General features: G+C 45.0%; 1 protein-coding gene across 4 annotated transcripts in view; it reads left to right on the top strand.

Annotated features, from left to right (window-relative positions):
• Positions 1 to 15,322, top strand: part of Myo16 (myosin XVI) — a 420,601-nt gene that overhangs the window by 130,803 nt on the left and 274,476 nt on the right. For all 4 annotated transcript variants that reach the window (XM_048800642.1, XM_048800640.1, XM_048800641.1 and 1 more), the window contains 3 exons: positions 164 to 272; positions 6,513 to 6,637; positions 10,030 to 10,155. In XM_048800642.1, coding sequence (XP_048656599.1) covers positions 164 to 272; positions 6,513 to 6,637; positions 10,030 to 10,155 — 360 coding nt within the window. The remainder of the gene's footprint in view (positions 1 to 163; positions 273 to 6,512; positions 6,638 to 10,029; positions 10,156 to 15,322) is intronic.

Genomic DNA, 15,322 nt, shown 5'->3' with positions numbered 1-15,322 from the left:
AAATCCATTCTGGCTTCCTCCATGATCTGCAGATTTGTGTCCAACAAACTGTGTCCAGGTCTGTTTTCCAACCAAGATTGAAAGTGAAGCTTGTGATCAGCTTTTTCATCTTAATGGTGTACATAATGCCACTTTTTGTTTCTGTTCGTTTCTTTTCACATAGGCCGGAGCCAATGTCCTTCTCCAGGACGTCAATGGAAATATCCCGCTGGATTACGCTGTGGAAGGGACAGAATCCAGCTCTATCCTGTTGACCTACCTGGATGAAAATGGTGAGCTGCAGCTTGTGGGAGAGGCTGAAGAGGAGCTGGACGGGCAGAATGTGCATGTGTGCTCCTTGTGCGGCCTGCGGTGTGGCTGATGGGCTCTCGGTTCCCTTCCTGGCACAAGTAGGGAATTGTCCCGTGCCCCTCCACGGCCTTCCCCGCTCTGCACCGTACGTTTAATCCGCACAGCTTTCTGCACACCGGCAGAAATCCAGAGGCAACGAGGAGGGACACTTGAGCAGGCCTCTGAGGTCCATAATTAGTGGCACTGGGTTGTAATTATCATCTGTTCTCCACCCCCCCCCCCCCGGGAGGGGAAGGACGTGAAGCAGCACAATTGAATTTTGAGCTAATGAGTGTGAAGTCATCTCGGGAGTGTTCCCCTGGGAGCCGGTGGTCCTAGCGGGAGTTCAGACAGCGAGGACTTGGGTAGGGGCAGGGTGAGCAGCACCCTGGAAGCCACTCTGTGACTTAGATCCACCGCCATGGTCAGGAGACAGCCTCAGGAACATGATGCTATCCTGCAGAGTTGAGGCTGAGCCCTGGGAGTGTCACTGACAGGGTGCTAATTACACAGACCCAGCAGAGAGCTCAGGAGCCAGCACAGCCCTGTAAGGCACCAGGATCCCTGACCCTGGCTGGCGTGAAGGTGAAGAGCTGCCCCCCTCCCTTTTCCTGCTATTTAGGAATAAATAAGAACAAGGAAATTCCCATCCTTTCAAGGATACCAGTGGCCAGAGGAAAGGGTCACAGAGTTTCAGTCGCTAAGATCCGGTGATTTGCCCCTTCTCGTCTCAGGAGAAGCTCCCTGCATGCAGACCTGTTCCCTGCTGCACCCGTCCAGGTCACATGTCACAAAGGTTTATCCTGAGCAGGGCTCAGAGGATGATCACTGCTTGGTAGCCCTGAATTCTCCAGAAATGGTCCCATTGGCTCTGAAGGCTAGTAGCAATGGCTGTCCTGACGGGGACCTGAGCCTCCTGTGCTGGAGAGCACCACGGTCAGAGCAGAGCAGGCTCCTGTGCCTGCTGTGTGTTCATTGCCCACCTGCAGCTGCTGTGCCCTGGGTTCAGTGGGCCACACACAGCCCCCCGTCCTCAAGCTTCTCCTGCAGGAGAGCTCAGAGGTTCTGGAATTTGCAAAATCAGTGTTCTCTCTACAAAACCACATGGATTCAGAAGTCGATTAAAAATTGGTCAGACAGGAGAACAACAAGAAAAAGGGACTGAGTCTGAGTGGTTTGGAGGAAATCTGTCACAAGCATGGCTGTCACAGTCAGTGTGTAAACGGCGTGTTAGCTGGAGCCAACTCAATTTAATACCTCTTCAGTTTTTAATTCTGTTTCTTACTTGTCACCACCGAGGCCTGGCTCGGCCGTCCCATCCATCTGCCCCTCCCTCGCATCTGTCACGTCCTGGCTCTGCTCCTGCCAGTCTTGCTTCTGCTTATCGCACCCTCTGCCCAGTTCCTACTAAACACTCTGAGTTCCATTCATTCCCTTCCCCCTGGCTGGTGTGCCTTTGCTGTCTGCGGTGACAGCCTGGGCTGGGGTCCTTAGCAGTTCTGACGTTCCTCACGAGGAGGTCTCGTTGTGATTCAGCTCTCAGTACTTCAACACTGCCTTATTATAACTGGGTGGCCATGGTCTTGGACATTCACGCTACATCCCTACAGGTTCAGATCAGACACTTATCATGCTGTCACATCAGGGTGCAGGTGGCGGGAGGGGCAGGCCATGTCATGAACAAGTTGATTACATGGAAAATCGCTGGTCACAGGCTCTAATTGTACTGTCACCAGCAAGTCACACTGTAATCTCGGGCACAGCAATTAACCTCGGCTCCCCGCCTGAGCTTCCTGGGCTGGAAAATGAGACAGCTATGCAGGGTGATTGAGCCTTGATGAATCTAGAGCTTCCGGGCAAGGCCAGCCAGCCGCCATGCAAGGGAAACAGTGGACTCCAGTGAGCCACCTAGGAGAGGGAGCACTGAGGGGGAGCTGGGATGGTCAGGACAAAAGACCAGCGGAGATCTATATGTCCATGTCCTGAGAAGGGCAGAGCTCACGTGGCTCTGTGCACATCACCACCCACTGTGTCCTCTCCTGCACCTGCAGTGTCCCTTTGGAAAACCGTGGCTCCCCTGCCTGCTCCTCAGCCACTGAAGGTCAGCCTCCCACCTGACCCACCCCTGGGAATGCCCCTGAGGGTTGACACTGCCTTCTGTGGCCTTCCATCCAGGGACCACCTCCCTCTTCTACTTTATTACTTCATCTCTCTGTGACATCCAGCAACCCTGGCCACTCTCCTGGGAAGATCTTTTCCCGGTTTTCTTCTCTTGAGCTTCCGTGGGGCTGGCCTTTGGGTGTTCCTCTTATGAATTCAGGTTCCTGAGTGTTGGTCTCTAGGTCTATTCCTTGAAAATCTTTTCCCTGGCACATGGCGACTGGAGTCCCTGTTGGCTGGTGGTGTTGTCACCTGCCCCGAGGATATTCCTGCACCCTACCCCCTTTCTACACTCCAGTCCTGGGCGTGTAGTGTCATCAGGGACCTACACGTGGAGCTGAGACCATCTGAGATGACATGTCCCTGTTAGACTTATGTCACCCTTTCTAAATGTATCTATATCCCACAGTTTGCCATTACAGCCAGGAATACAGGTGTCTGAACCTTATTTTTATTCTCCCAAATCCCTGGTGTCTGGTTGTCACTCTCACAGAAGCTGCTTCCTGGGCACCTCTCCTCCGAGTGGGCCCCCTCACCAGCCACCCTCTCTGCCTTGGTGAATCTCTATTCTGGGTTACTTCGGTGGCCTCCACATCTGCTCACCATGCCCCAGTCTTGCTCTCCCTGTGCACTCTTCACGGTGTCCCTTTGGTTTCCACATACCAGGTGACCTTCTTTGACTTGTGAAGTCTATTCAGACGCTGCTCCAGCAGCCTCCTCTGCAGAGCCAGGGCAGCCAGGCTGGCAGTGTGTGTAGACTGCCCAGTGATGCCTGTTGCAGACTGGGCACAGGAAGTGGGGGAGGGCAGCAGTAGCCTCCCGTGTGACCCTATCCTTCTCTGCTGGGGCCACTGTCTGCACTGGCCTCCCCAGTGGGTCTCCTAGGAACCTCCCTCTGGTGACAGCAGCGTGGGTGAGTTGAGGTTCTGTTGGAGAAACCCAAGCTGATCCCCCGGCATGGGTCAGTCAGGTGAATGCAAACACTCGTTTAGCTTTGTTTCCTTTTTGAGGGTAAAATCCTGTTTCTGGATATTCAGATGATGCTGGTATTACATAAGCTAATGAATAAAAATGAAGTGCCCAGAGCTTATGGGAACACCAAGATGGAAGGAGATGAGACGCCACAGGCTTGACAGAGCCGGGACCCTCACACCTACCTCAGGGAGGGGCTGGGGCACCATTCCAGCTGGTGTGCCTTGGAGAGCTGTGAGGGGCTGGGGTGGCGTCCTGGGCTCAGGGCGCCCATATGGCATGGTGCAGCCACACCAGCTCCACACAGTGAGGGCCACAGCACAGTAGAGCCTCACAGGGAGGGCGAGCAAGTTGTCACAACAGCATCTCCTGAAGAAGGAGAGTTCAGCAAAGACAGGGATCTGGGAGACTTGGGGGGGGGGCTATGAAATTTTGGTTTTTGCACAAATGTCTGTTAGCATCAAGAGCTATCAAGCAGCAGTAATAACTCATAGGTAACAACCTGTGGGGTCCAGGTAAATGATTCTGTTTCCAAATTCTATATTAATAGAAATGCCAGATTTCTCTTGAAATAACAAATCTAAGAAGACCTTATATTAATTTTATTGTTTAGAAAAAATATGAAAATTAAACTAAATTTCTTTTTTAAAAATGAGAATTGGCCCAATAGCCATTACAAAAGGGACTTTCCGTGCACTATCGCCATCTTGGTTGGTTTTGTTCAGGAGAAGTTGGAGACATTTTCTTGACCACCCAGAGACAATTTCTTTAGCATTGTATTACCAAAAGGAGACTTGTGCTTCTTTTCTGAACGTGTAACAAAAATCACATCATAATTGGCACCATATTTGACTCAAAACCTAGTTGGAAATTAATAGGCTACAAGGTTGAATTTTATTCCCTGTGGCATCTTCAGAATAGGGAGGATCATTCCCCAGGACACATAGCGCTGTGAGTGTGAGAGCAAGGAGTGGCGCAGTACATCTGTGTGTTCATTTCCGTCTTTCATCTTTGAGTCTTGTTCTGGTTTTTATCAGCTTAAATTGCATGCTTAAGTAATTTTCTAAAAGACATATCAGCAAACACTATAACATTAGGAAATTTAACACAATACTATGGCCTTAGATTCCTCTGCCATTTCATATGTGAAATTGAATGCTGACATCTGAGAAATAATATTTTCCAAAATTAAATCACATGGAAAATTCCATAATTTAAAGCTGAGAATAGAGTGACAGTTTCAGCTGGTGTCTAGCGGACCTCACTTCTCTGTTGGGGAAATCGGTTGGTTCTTTTGAAGTGGCACACCAGGGTGCAGAAGGTGAGAGAGAGCTACTGTCCCTGCCTCACCATTCCACCACAGGGAATACCTTCGGAATGAGCTACCCATTTCAAGTATTATTGCATTTTGCTGCTCCCTGACTGCCTATTGCAAAGGAAGACACCCCTGAGGGAATGGCAAAGAATCCACACAACAGAAGGCTCGCTCTCATGGAGCCCTTACTGCCCATGCTGTTTGACATGCTGTGTGCACCTTATTCTCATAACAATGAGGGAAGCAAAACCTGAAAGCCCCACTTTGCAGATGAAGAAACTGAGCAGGGTATGTTTCCTGCCCACGTTGGGCCAGATGTGATCCAAAGGCCCAGCACCCCGGCCGGGACAGCTGGGCTCCTGAGAGCCTCTGCTCCTTTCCCCTGGCAGGCTCTGAGGTGAGCATGGGGGGAGCAGACGAGGAAGCACTCGGGGAAGTGCCAGCCGAGGGGACATGTCTAATGTGGCTTCCGCCTTGAGACTGAGAATTACGGCCTCAACTCTCTGAGGTCTGTGTTATCACCTGAGAGACTGAAGATATTGAAACCCGAACAGGTGAAAGGACTCAGTCACATAAGACCTAGAAAGTGCTCAGCAGAGTGGCTGGCTGAGAGCAAACACGTGTGAGAGGGAGAGAACCTCATCACCGTCCCCGTCACCAACATCCCCACCCTGTCACCATCATCTCCACTATCACTGATCACCATCGCCATGATCATGGCCACCACTGTCGTCATGATCACCACCACCACCACCATCACCATTCCCAGTCCCACCATCTCCACCACCATCTCCACCACCACCATCTTCATTATCATCATATTCACTGTCAACTGTAGCAGATACATTATTTGTCCTTGGTAAGTATTCATTTAGCCTGGAACCACTTCTGGGATCAGGTTAGCCGTAAATGAGGAGAGGCGAGCTACCATAAAGGTCATGCTATCATGAAGTTTCAGGTTGAAGTAGATGCTGACGAGAGGTGTGAGCAGGAGGTAAGCAGACCTGGGCTTTCTGTGTGTGAATCACCCACTCAGTTAAGAAAGACAGAGTTTCACTCAATGTCGGTTGTCTCCATTAACATGATGGTCATGGAGTGTTTAGAGGGAGCATCCTTCTAGAGTGGTCATTTTTGAAGTAATTTGTAGATGTAGAGGCAGTTCTCAGAGATAGTCACAGACGGTCCTCATGCACCATTACTTGGAGCTGCCTCCATTGCTACACAGGGGTGTCGTTATCTATTTATCAAAACTAGAAGTTAGCCTTGGGTCCATAGTGGTATTCACTAAACTATAAATGTTGTTTGATTTCTCTAGCTTTTCTACTAAAGTCTTTTTTTTCTATTCCGGGATGCTACATTGCTTTTAGGAGCAACTATTGAGATCAGAAAGTCTTGGAGAATAAAAAACATATCTTGGTGATTTTTTTCAATTCAATTTAAGTACTTTAAAATACTTGGGGCATTGTGTGTGGATGGTTTATATTAAGGCATGTACTTCCACAGAGCCTGACAAGTCTGAAGAATAGAGCAAGTGGTCTTTTTTTTTCTTCCTTTGAAGACTGTACTCTAGTTAGAAGTAGAATGCATGCAGAGGGAAGCAGTCATCCTGGAGCTGAGAGTGATCGCCCTCAGTGGAAAGGGGCTTCCCCAACGGAACATGCTGAAAGATGCCCCGCAAACCAGGCAGACCCCACAGCATCTCTGTGTCCATTTTGAAAGGTTCTTTCTCCGCCAGGAGTGGATCTGACCTCCCTGCGCCAGTTGAAGCTGCAGAGACCCATGAGTATGTTAACAGATGTCCAGCACTTCCTGTCATCCGGAGGCAATGTCAACGAGAAGAATGATGAAGGAGTAACCCTGGTAGGTCACTCTGTTTGACTCAGAAATTGTTTAAATAGAGGATTTCAGTTGATCCTGAAACATAGAATTGAATAGATTCGACCTTTAAACAATCTGAGGTTTTGTTGATCATGAAAGTATTCATTGTAGAAATCTTGCAAAACACATAAGTATGTAAAGAAGGGTGTGAAGAGTCTGTGGGTCGCCACCGAGGTAGAACCCAGGTGTGTGTGTGGTGTTTGCTTCAAGCCTTCTTCCCATGCATGCTTTTCCTACAAGTTCAAAATCATTTTTGTGTGTTACTTTGTCACTGCGAGTTTGAGACATGACGTATTGGAGACACTCATTTTCACTTTAAGCAAAACAAATTACTTCTGAATGATTCAGTTCAGAAATCCAGGAAACCCCCCCACCCCATGCCATGGCACTTTGGTTGCTGTCAGGCACAGCTGTAGTAGATTAGAAATTGATCAATCAAATTTGGATTGAATTTGATATAATCCTAATGCTAATTACCAAAATGAATTTTGCCTTGTCAACCCCTACGCTTTCCCAGCCTCAGCATGCCTGGGTAGACTTACTGAGGACAGATGAAGTGTGTTAACCCTCGGGGGAGAAAGAGGAGAAGGTGGGTTAGGGTGGAGGAGGAGCCTGGGGCAAGGACATCATTGGCCTCAGCCAAGGAAGTCAACAATTCAGCACAGAAGGAAAGAGGATGGGAACCAAACCCTGGGATGAGGGAGAGGTGGAGCATCCAGAAATGAGACCAGGGGAGGCAAGCTCGGGAAGGAGGAAATGGGAAGAGTGGGAAGCCTAGGAGCCCAGGGCACACAGGGACACGGAGCAGCGAATGTTTGCCTTCAGGACTGTTGAGAGCCTGCAGAGAGGATGGTTACTCAGAGGACTGGCGGTCTTGCTCTCTGAGGGCAGTATCCGTGGACTGGTGGTCAGAAGCAGATTAAAGTGAGCTATTAAATTAATAGTCCATTCCTTGCCTGTGATAAAGTCCTGTCTGACATGTAGCAGAAATAGAGAGTCTCTCTTTTTGTACACTAGCAAGGATTGCAGCTTTATATTTGTTTAAAAACCGCTGCCAAAGACAAATAACATGCATGCTCCAGCTGTGGCTCACGTATCCTTCAGTAGAGAAGCTATTGAAGGAATCGATACAGAGCAGTAAATTGCTATTATTTTCAACCATCTTCAATTTTGACATTGCTTGTGACCATTTATCAGACAGCATAAAAGTTGCACATAATTGCTTTGTAATAACAGCATCCTGTGGTGGTCAGCTCTGAGCTTTGACAAGAAAGAAGCAGTGAACAAAAGCCGGGGCTCCCTAGGGGACCACAGCTTACAGGGAGGGGCAGTTCCCTGAGGTGTGTCTCTTATGGTGACGACGTCCTTGCTGGCGGTCTCCTTCTGGAAGGTGCACCGTGTGTATGCTTTTCTGTGTATTGTTGGAGAGAAGGACGAGAAAGTGCCTTTGTTCGAGGGTCGATTTCCGCGCTCTGAGTTGGAATGTCAGCTGTGTTTCGAAATGAGGCCTAATTTCCCAGCTGGTAAATTGTCATGTGCAAAAGACAAAAACTACCAGCACAAGGCTCGGTGGCGAGAGGCTTCAGTCAGATGTAAAGAGCTTCCCTCGCTTCTTAGATGTACAGCAGGATGACCACATGTAAAGCAGCTCCTTATGAAGAGACCTTTTAGTTTATATTAATAATGTTCTTAAAAGTAAACAAAAGCCTCAGAAAAGGATACAGTTGTTAAAATGCCTTCCATGTTCCAGAGCACATGAAAATGAAGTGCTTAATCTGAGTAGGTTAATCTCTTGAAAACATCTGTGTGTCTTAACTAGCGCCTATGTATGGTGGCACCCCTTCCTCTCTCTGTCACAGACTTTGACTGGTCAGACCTCTTTTTCTTGGGAAATAATAATCCAGGGGGTACAAATACCAGCCCTCACGTTTCCCTCTGCCTGTTCATTTCACTAGTGCTAGTTTATCCCCTACCAAAGACACAATGGCAAGCGTTGACGAGGTTCCAAACGGTGGACACCAGGTTTTGCTCTGTGGAAAGCACCTCTCCCCTGCAGGGGCTGGCTTTGTGCACGTGACTTCAAGAGGTCTTGAGTAGCAGTTGCAGACCAACTAAAGTGTCCATTCCTGACTCTGGTGTTAGAGTCAATTTTATACTCCTAATGAAAATCTTCTGAAATCCAGATGCTATTGCAGATAGTGTAAATAACTAGACAATCATTTGCTGATTATTCAAATAATGCAGAATAAATTTAGAAGTGGGTGAAAGACTTGATCTCTAGGAGAAAGTAGACTAAATTCTACAGTACCCATGGATGCATCGTTCTTGACACTGTTTGCTAGAATATGAACGAGGTGAATTCTGTGTGTAACAAACCGTGGGATGAGCAATGTGAAACATGGTGTCTTAATGTTTGTGCTATAAATTAGATGAATTATTCTTGTTCTAATGAAGTTGATAGATAGAACAAGAATGAAACACGTGAGTGTATGCTACAGACTGAAGAGTGTTAGTCCAAAGTAGAAAACAGGTGTTTCTGCAAATTGCATCTTTGTGTGTGTGTGTGTGTACATGGGTGTGTGTTTTCACTTTACTATATGTTGTTTTTATGATAAAAACAGAAGAGTGCTCCTTGCCAGGGTTTTACAGGGTTTAAGTTGTGTTTTCTCTTGGTCCTTTCCTGACAGTTTCTTCCTGCCTGTGTCTATACAACAAATCACATCACACACTTCCTGAGTAACCTCATTTACTTTGGGCGAGGCCTTAGAGACAAAACTCCTCACTTAAAAAATAGAAGCAAATGCTTCAAACTCTGATCTCATTTTTGTAGATCCTGAGGCCTCATTTCTAAACTTCAGATTCCGTGGAGAACTAAACCAGGAGAAATGTTAAGTGGTAACTGTCAGCTGATCCTCCCCAGGTCCCCGGGCCTTGACCAGTACATGAGCATCTCAGGGATCACAGTTTTTGTGCTGGCTTTGAAACCCTCCTGCAGCACCAAGGACAGCCTGCAGAGTTAGAGTCGGGGAAGATTTGGCCTGAGGTCAGGCAGTAGTGAACTATTCTGTTATCACCTCTTGTGTGTTAAAACATTCAGGTCACAGTGAAGAGGAACTCAGGGAGGATAGGAATGACAAAATGTGCACACTATGAGAGTCAAAGGAAAATAAATAAGATTTCTTAATAAGCCAGAATGTTTCCTCCAAAGCTATCCACGTACACGTAATGAATAAAATCACAGGGCTTTTGCTTACATGCTCTGTGTCTCAGATCCAGTATTTTATGAAACAGCTCTTTTTATACAACTCAATAAATCACATTGATGTCACTGTTCTTTTTAAAAAGTGGAATGACAGGACATCTCCTCCTCACAGTTACACATGGCGTGTGCAAGTGGCTACAAGGAGGTGGTGTCACTTATCCTGGAGCATGGTGGAGACCTCAATATTGTGGATGACCAGTACTGGACGCCCCTCCATCTGGCAGCCAAGTACGGCCAGGTAAAGCCCTTTTAAAATTGTTTCCAAAGATCATTTTTATAATCCGTATAGAATTTTATATTTGATTTTTGTTTCGAATCATGTACTAATTATTATGTAATTTGGCTTTTGATGATATTATCTTACTAAACCAAATGTTTTATAGTTAAAGAAAAATATTTAACTTCGTGAGTGCATGCCAGAATATAGGTTTATGACAGCTCTTTTGTGGTCAGAATCACTGGAGAAATAATCAAATCCTATAAACATCTTTTATAGTTAATGCTGTTTTCTTAACATAAGGCTTATAACCTAATTCCTCAAATCTATAATAATTTTATGTTTTCTCTGCTTCATAGACCTAAAACAAAATTAAATTTATATAATATTTTTATCTATAAATTATATTTCATTTTAATGAAAGAAGTTGGATAGCAAATTTTTCTCTCCAGGTTGATTTTGGGCTGCAGATAATATATCTGGAGTAACTATTTACAAGTTAGTTTCTCTCTAGGCATTGGTATACCATGACAAAAAATCAAAATCTAACCCTTTAGTGGTTTACATAAGTAAATGTGATAGAGTGCTCACAATAATTCACTGATATAAAAAACCTAGTTCTAAAATATGAATAATATTTTGTTAAAGAAAGTCTTAGTAGCAATAGTATGAAAAATAGCTGTTTTAGTACTATTTACTGTTAAGCTAAACTTGTTCATTTCAAAACAGTTTCAGGTAAAATCACATTCAGTTAATTTATAGTGAATTGAATCTCTTGGATATTAACCAGAATGCAAAATATCTATCATGAAATTTGAGTAAAGCAATTGTTGAAACACTTGAACACATTTGCATATCCTGCATTATAGAAAAATAACATATTGTTTGGAGAATGTTCCAGTAAAGAGAACATTGCTTTGACAACATTTCCTGTAGAAAAGGGTTCATTTATTCGGTATACAAAATTAACAGACTATTAAACAGTGCTTCCATCAGGTAACTGTGTGTGAGAATGAGTGGACTGTATAAGAGGCTGTGGCTGCAGGCAGGTGAGGCTTTGACCTCAGGTTCCAGTACCCCAGGCCTCCTGGCCACAGGAGGTTGCAGCTCAGTGCTGAGGACACCATCAACACCAGTACTCCATTTCTAGCATGGCAGCAATTGGGGACACTCAGGGTTGGAAAACTTATGCTACTAAAAAATAGAGAATTCAGCATGCAGGCAAGTCTGGTCAACTGGAACACAACGTGGAGGGCTTTGCTAAGGAAATGGTCATCAGTAAATTATCAAAATGTCCTGTAATATTCAGGGATTGCTTCTTGAAGAAGCTACATCTGGAAGCATGTGGAAGCTTATTAAATTGCAGCAGAATGCTACCCTAACTTGAAGGAACTAGGCTTCCATTTTACCTGAATTCTCATTTTTTCCCACTGGACTTTTGGACTGTTGATTGGAAAGTAACACTTTAAATAGTAGTAAGTAGATTCCTTCTAACTATTTTCATAGGATAATGAGCTCTCAGTTAATAGGACTAGATTCAATAAAGCTTTTAAAAGAGACAACTTGGATAAATGTATTGTTATTTTTGTTCAAATAGTCTAGTGATTTTTTTTTTATCAGAATCCAACATTTGAGTCTTATTTTATCTTATTTCTGATCAAATTATGAGTTGGTGAATCTTATTTATTGTTTTTTATTGTGTTTTCTGGTTCTATGGTTTCCATTTGAGTCTTTCTTATAAACTGTTTTGTTTCTGAGAGATTGTATTCTTTTATTGGTTCCAAGAGAATTTGTAGTTGCTGATTAAAGCATTGTTACAATGGTTATTCAAAATCATTTCTCTGTCAGTTAATCATCTTTTCTGGTTTACACTGTATCTCCTGATCTTGTTATGACAGATGATTTCAATTGTATCTTGCATATTTCAGGGTTTGAGAGTCTCGTTTCTATGTAAATCTATTTCAGCAGGTAGTCACCATGTTGAGGCCTAGCATGCAAATCTTGGCCTTTTTTTTGGGGGGGGGGGTGTCAGGCAGGCTGAGGTTCCCATAACAGGTTAGTCTTTAGATCCTTTGAGGTGTCATTTTGGTCTCTTTTTTAACCTAATGCCCTTGGGCTTCCACTGGCTGCTCCTGGAAAGGATGTCCCCAGGCTGGGCCACTCCTCGCATCTGGACCAGATAGGGAAATCTCCACAGGGACAAATTGACTTCCAAACTCCCCTGTGGGAATGTGATCCTCCTGTGGGTGTGTCTCAGTTGAAAGACAGCACCTGCCCTGGCCCTTCATGGAATAAAGATCCCCTCAGAGGAGTCTAAGGAGGGGACAGACACAGGGAATGGGTTTGCTGTGTGGAGTGCTGTAGGAAAGAAATGCAAGGACAATATGGAAACTGCCCAAGTGAGTAGAGAGCCTCTGTTCTGTAAGATGAAGACAGAACTATGCGCTTAATGAGAAATCACAGTTGAACTATAAATAAATATCAATAATTTATTATAGTTTTACACCTTGGATCTATCATGGTTGCAGAGTTGGAGACATTCCCTTGTTACACGTAGAACCTTAGCCATGAGCCAGAGTGTGGGTATACTAACTCAAGTGGGTTACAAATTCTGAATTTCCGAGGATTTTAACATTGTATTTTCTGCCTTAATGAGGTAATCAGTCTCTTCTAGGGCCAGAACTGGGACTGAATGGTAGCTGCCAGCATGCATTGCTACTTCCCAACTTTTTAAAGAGCCCCTGAAAGTGATCAGCAAGGAGTTAATGTTGCCCATTTTAACTGGACTGAAATGCAAATGTCCCAAGAATGAGTAAAGTCAGGATCCAGCAACTCGTGTGAATTCAAATCTCACACAATTAGGGTTTCCTTTTGCACACACGTGTGCTGTATCAGTCTCCTCTCTGCTGGAGGCTTTGCTGGCTCTCAGCTCTTCCCAGAGTGGAGATGGATCGGCGTCAGGCTGCACAGTCTACCTGGTGCACTGAGGAAGTCCACCTAGGAGTCTCGTGAGGTCAAAGCAGACATTCCACAGTAAAGGGGTCAGTCGGCACTGGCCTCTCCGTGCCGACTGTGATCAGGACGGAGCCTGAGCAGAGAGGATTCCTCATTCCACACATAAACGTTCACTTTTACAGGGCTGAAACACAATGGAATCACTTTTATTGTTGAGGATTTTCACATAGAAAACATTTTGCTTTTGTGACTGAAATGATTTCTGCAGATAGAGGGAGAAAGGTAGATTGTTGGGAGATTGACAGGTTTTCTTGTGGAGTTCTGTAAAGAGCAACATGATTATTAGACTCTGACATTTTTACAAAGGTATAAAATCTTTTGGGTTACTGCTCTTTTTTCTAATTTGTGAAAAATGGAGTCATATTTAATTTTTGACCTCCCTTCTCTTACCCCGCCCCCATTCATTACTTCCTAACTTCCTTTCCTTCTTCCCCATGGTTCAAAAATGAGAAAACCAGGGCTGGGGTTGTGGCTCAGTGGTAGAGCTCTCACCTAGCACATGCGAGGCCCTGGGTTCGATCCTTGGCACCACATAAATAAAATAAAAATGAGAAAATCTCTTAGATCTTTAATATAAACAAATATCTTTATTTTACCCTCTTGGGAAATGTGATATATATATACATATACATACATATATACATACACACACACACACACACCTTATTTTTCAGCTTGGAAGAAAACTTCTCTTTCTTTAGTAAGCTGTATATTTGGAAATCAAAATAAACTTCTAAATATAAGCACTCTGCTGTAAAAAGACCTAGTATTACTGAAATAGTTTGTGTTCTGCAAAACAAAACACTAATTTTGAATGGGCGTGTGGGGATTTTAGCAAAGGGCACACCACTGAAGACCTAATCCGTTGTGTAGTGAGAATTCTAAAAGGAGCCGTCATTGACATTTTGGGGATTCATGGGCAGGAAGCTCAGAGTGGGTAAAGGATGCCACTGAAAATATTACAGAAGATAAAACAAGCAACCTGAAGAAGACATTCATATTTGAATCAAGATGATAAGACAAGAAATACAAATGGAAAACACAATTAAGAAATGAGAAAAAAGAATTAATACTCCAAAAGAACCTCCAAATCAATTTTTTGGGGGCGGGAGATACTAGAGATTGAACTCAGGGGCACTCGACCACTGAGCCATACCCCCAGCCCTATTTTGTATTTTCCTTAGAGACAGCGTCTCACTGAGTTGTTTAGGGCCTCACTTTTGCTTCAGCTGGCTTTGAACTTGAGATCCTCCTGCCTCATCCTCCATAGCTGCTGGAATTACAGGTATGCATCACCATGCCCAGCTCCAAATAATTTTTAAAAATTACAACCACTAGGTGAATTTACTAAGGTTGCTCACAGTATCATTACAAACATAAAGTATATGGCAAAAACATATACATACTCACTTACACACACAAATACATGTGTACACACATAACAAATAGTGTGTAAGACTTCTGCCCTGAAACACTACAGAGCATTGCAGTGGTAGTTGGGGACCTACAGAACACAGAGGTCGGCATGCTCATGGTGAAATGCTGGATGTCCTAAGTACTGGGGAGGCAGAAGGGTGGTCCCCAGAGACGTCTTTGGTCTAGCCCTGGACCCTGTCCTTGGGTTGCCTCACAAGGGGGAGCTTTGCAGAGATTAAGGGTGTGGAGCTAAGACTTTCTTGGATTATCCAGGGGGGCCCAGTGTAAGCACAGTACATGGGTCCTTGAAAGTAAGGACCTGATCCTGGCTGAGTCAGAGGAGACCGAAACTGTGGAAACGGCCAAGAGAAGTACTGTCCCTGTTCTGAGGTTGGTGGAAAGGTCCTGGAGGCAGGGAGCTGGGGCCGACTCTGTGAGCCTCACATCCAGAGCAGGTCCAGCCCTAACCCCAAGGGGAACACTGCACCACTAGCACCCTGATGTCAGCCCAACAGTCTGTGTCAGACCTCACCTACGGAAATGTAAGGGGTACATCGATATTGTTTAAGCACAACTGTGTGGTCATTTGTTAAGATTATAATATAAAACTAACAGTATCTGTGTGTGGAGGGGGTAGGGGGTGGGGGGATTGAATCCAGGGCCTTCCACATTCTAGGGAAGTTTCTGCCATTGAGTTATAGCCCTTGTTCTGTTCTTTTGCCTGCCTGCCTCCCTCTCCCTTCCTCCTCCTCCTCCC

Source organism: Marmota marmota, unplaced genomic scaffold, assembly GCF_001458135.2.
Source record: "Marmota marmota marmota unplaced genomic scaffold, marMar, whole genome shotgun sequence".
NCBI classification, from domain to species: Eukaryota; Metazoa; Chordata; class Mammalia; order Rodentia; family Sciuridae; genus Marmota; species Marmota marmota.
Note: the sequence above shows the minus strand (reverse complement) of the source record. Positions and strands in the feature narration are given on the sequence as shown.